We start from the raw sequence: 3,932 nt of genomic DNA, 5'->3' as shown, positions 1-3,932 counted from the left end.
TTAGGGTTTAGGGTTTTTTACCCTTTCCTTTTCGTCCTTGCCAGTCTGGGCTTCCACGCCCATCGAGTCCACGGGGGCGTCGCGCTGCAGCAGATAACAGGGTTTAGGGTTTAGGGTTTAGGGTTTAGGGTTTAGGGTTTGGGAGCAGCGAACTTTTCGAAACCAACAGCTTGGCTAATATCTACGGTTTAGGGTTTAGGGTTTAGGGTTTAGGGTTTAGGGTTTACCATTTCCCGCATCTTGCAAATAGCTTCCCAGACTTTGTCGAAGTTCGCAGGCGGCGGTTTTGTGGGGCCGCTGCTGCACGCAGTGCTGCTGCTGCTGCTGCTGCTGCTGCTGCTGCTGCTGCGGTTGCGGCCCTTGGGCTTTCCAATCGGGGCGCGAGGAAGATTGCTGCTGCTGCTGCTGTCCTCTGCTGCTGCTGCTGCTGCCGTTTCTGCTGCTGCTGCTGCTGCTGCCGTTTCTGCTGCTGCTGCTGCTTCTGCCCTTGCTTCTGTCTTTGCTGCTGCTGCTGCTACTGGTGCTTCTGTTGCTTCTTCTGCTGCTCCTGCTGCAGCTTCCGTTTTTTCTGCTGCTGCTGCTGCTGCTGCTGCTGCTGCTTTTGTGTCCCTCGTGGGACTTTTGACGTCCTGTGTCTCTGTCTTAGCGCTCCCTGCTGCTGCTGCTGCTGCTGCTGCTTCGGTCTGCTGCTGCTGCTGCTGCTGCTGCGTCTGTCCCCTCCTGTTGTGCCGCTTTGCCCGGAGCTCTTGCTGCTCCTGCTGCTGCTGCTGCTGCTGCTCCTGCTGCTGCTGCTGCTGCTGCTGCTGCTCTTTTTTCACCCGCGCATTTTGCTTCTTGGCGCCTGCCTTGCCATCCTGATTGCTGCTGCTGCTGCTGCTGCTCCTGCCGGCGCTGCTCTCCTGCGCCTTGCTGCTTCTGCTTCTGCTGCTGCTGCTGCTGCTGCTGCTGCTGCTGCTGCTGCTGCTGCTGCAAGGTGTCTGCCGTTTGCGACCCCTTGGGGGCGGCTGGGGAGACCCAGCGAAGCAAAAGGCATCAAAGCTGCTAAGTGATGGCTTCATTCTGCTGCTGCTGCTGCTGCTGCTGCTGCTGCTGCTGCTGCTGCTTCTGCGGGTGTTTGTGCCGCTGCTGCTGCTGCCTTCCCTGTTCTCGCTGCTGCCGGCCCTCCTGCTGCTGTGGTGGTTTGTTGCGGTGATTCTGCTGCTGCTAATTTTGCTGTTGCTGCTGCCGCTGCAGGTGGCTGCAGTGCTGTTGCTGCTGCTGCTGCTGCTGCTGCTGCTGCTGCTGCTGGTCAGGAAGCTCCTGCTGCGGGGCCTAGAAAGGGCAGCAGGCAGCTGCAGCGCCGCACCTAGGGGAGTTGCAGCAGCAGCAGCAAGAGCTGCTGCTGCTGCTGCTGCTGCTGCTGCTGGTAGTTGAGGTGGTGCTAGACGCAAGGCAGCAGCACCCCCCAGGAGCAGCAGCAGCAGCAGCAGCAGCAGCGGCAGCTGCTGCAGAAGCAGCAATTTCTTCGAGTTTTGCGGTGGTCCTGATGTGCTGCTGCTGCTGCTGCTGCTGCTGCTGTCTTTGCTGCTGCTGTTGCTGCTCTTCACCCTCCAAAGACACTTGAAGTAAACCCTCACAAATAAATTGTTAATTTCAATTCTATTTTTCGTTGAATATGTTTTATAGGCTAAGGTGGAAGGTCTAGGGTTTAGGGTTTAGGGTTTAGGGTTTAGGGTTTAGGGTTTAGGGTTGGCTGGACCACCAGCAAGTCGAGAGGTGGGGCCCCTCAGGAGTGAGCGAGGGTAAGAGATAGATCCTGGGGTTTAGGGTTTAGGGTTTAGGGTTTAGGGCCTAGGGTTTAGGGTTTAGCAAGTTAGCTTAAGCTGCCTGTCGGACCTGAGCTCAATTGTAAGTAAGGATAGCCGCTAGCTGCTGCTGCTGCTGCTGCTGCTGCTGCTGCTGCTGTTGCTGCTGCTGCTGCTGCAGTTATTTAAGCTCAGCATTTCAGTCCCTGAATTTTTTTCATGAAAATTTCTTGTGAGTCAGTCGTCTCAAACCCTAAACCCTAAACCCTAAACCCTAAACCCTAAACGCCAAATTTCAATCGCCTGCTCAGACAGACTTCTATCGCCGGAGCAGCGTTCCCTGAAACGGGGTTTAGGGTTTAGGGTTTAGGGTTTAGGGTTTAGGGTTTATAGTTTCAGTGTTTAAATGTTTTAATTGAGGTGTGTGCGTGCAGGCGGCCTCTCAAACTCCACCTCCAAACCCTAAACCCTAAACCCTAAACCCTAAACCCTGCCTGAGGCAATGCGTGGCTCCTGGCTCCGCGAGCTGCTGCTTCTTGCTGCAGCAGCAGCAGCAATTTGCGCCGTGCCCGCAGCCAGCGCCGGCGAAGTAAAGCAGCAACAGCAGCAGCAGCAGCAGCAGCAGCAGCAACTGCAGCACCAGCAGGAGCCGCAGCAACTGCAGCAGCAGCAGCAGCAGCAGCAGCAGCAGCAGCTGGTTGACTGCGTTGCACTGGAGCAGGCCCAAATTGTCCCTGATGTTATTAAAATCAGAGAATGCAAAGTCCTTCACCTACAGGTTTGCTGCTGCTGCTGCTGCTGCTGCTGCTGCTGCTGCTGCTGTTCCTGCTGCTGCTCTTGCTGTTCCTGCTGCTGCTCCTGCTGCTGCTACTCCTGCTGCCTTTACTTCTGCTGCTGCTACTTCTGCTGCTACTTCTGCTGCTGCCACCCCTGCTGCTGCAACCCCTGCTGCTGCTACTCCTGCTGCTGCTCCCTCTGCTGCTGCTGCCGCTGCTGCTGCTGCCGCTGCTGCTGCTCTGCTGCTGCTACCGCTGCTGCTGCTGCCGCTGCTGCTGCTGCTGCTCTGTTGTGTTGCTGCTCCTGTACTTGTGACTCTGGCGAAGCCTCACGAGTTTCACCGCCAGGGTTTAGTAGGGTTTAGGGTTTAGGGTTTAGGGTTTAGGGTTTGTGGTTTGCAGCTGAAGGTGTCTTTCGGGGGTTTGGCGGGAGAGTGGGGGGCTGAAGTCCCTTTAGCAGCAGCTCAAAACCCTCCGAGGGTTTTGGTGTCTTCTAAACCCTCGACAAACACTCGCTTCGTTTTAATCTTGACAGACCCTGACGCCCCCTCCAGGTGCCTAGGGTTTAGGGTTTAGGGTTTAGGGTTTAGGGTTTAGGGTTTGGGGTTTGGGGCTTGCGGCTCGGGTGTGGGGGCAGGCGTCCCGGCAGCGAGGCGTGGGGCTTAGGGTTTAGGGTTTAGGGTTTAGGGTTTGGGGTTTGGGGTTTGGGGTGTGGGCGTGGGGGAGGGCTTCGGGGTAGAGACGCGTTGCGATTAGGGTTTAGGGTTTAGGGTTTAGGGTTTAGGGTTTGCGTTTCAGGGACAATCCAGTTTACCGCGAATGGGCCCACTGGGTGGCCATCAGCTCTACCAATGAGTTTGATGGAAATTCAGAAAGTCCACGTAGGCCTAGGGTTTAGGGTTTAGGGTTTAGGGTTTAGGGTTTGGGGATTAGGGTTTAGGGTTTGGGGATTAGGGTTTAGGGTTTGGGGGTTTTCTCTGGCTCTGCGTTTGCGGCGGGGCAGTTCGTGTGCTGCAGTTAACTGCTTCCTAGGTGTGGGGTTTGCTGCTAGGGTTTAGGGCTCAACTAGGGTTTAGGGTTTAGGGTTTAGGGTTTAGGGTTTAGGGTTTGTGGTTTGGACTCAGTGCCTTACCGCCCCCCAGCCCCCCCCCGCGACACCGGCTTCCACCGCTACGTGCTGCTGCTGTTTGCTGCGTCTCTAGACCAGCAGCAGCAGCAGCAGCAGCAGCAGCAGCAGCCGCAGCAGCAGCAGCAGCAGCAGCAGCAGCGGCTGCTGCTGCAGCAGCTGCCAGGAAACAGCAGCAGAGCCAGGTGGGGCGGCATCGGCAGAGCCCTCGACTTTGCTGCAGCAAATAATTTGAAGTTGGCGGGG

The 3,932-nt window shown here is 56.7% G+C and overlaps 1 protein-coding gene across 1 annotated transcript; it reads right to left on the bottom strand.

Moving 5' to 3' along the window:
* Positions 1-209: 209 nt before the first annotated feature.
* Positions 210-1,058, bottom strand: ENH_00012190 (endonuclease III-like protein 1, putative; the record flags this gene model as incomplete). The annotated part of the gene is made up of 1 exon (XM_013578958.1): positions 210-1,058. One exon carries the CDS (start codon positions 1,056-1,058, stop codon positions 210-212), a length of 849 nt encoding a protein of 282 aa, XP_013434412.1.
* Between the last annotated feature and the right edge of the window lie 2,874 nt (positions 1,059-3,932).

Source organism: Eimeria necatrix, genomic scaffold (genome assembly GCF_000499385.1).
Source record: "Eimeria necatrix Houghton genomic scaffold, Enh_scaff137, whole genome shotgun sequence".
Lineage (NCBI taxonomy): Eukaryota > Apicomplexa > Conoidasida > Eucoccidiorida > Eimeriidae > Eimeria > Eimeria necatrix.
This window is presented reverse-complemented; position numbering and strand designations above follow the sequence as displayed.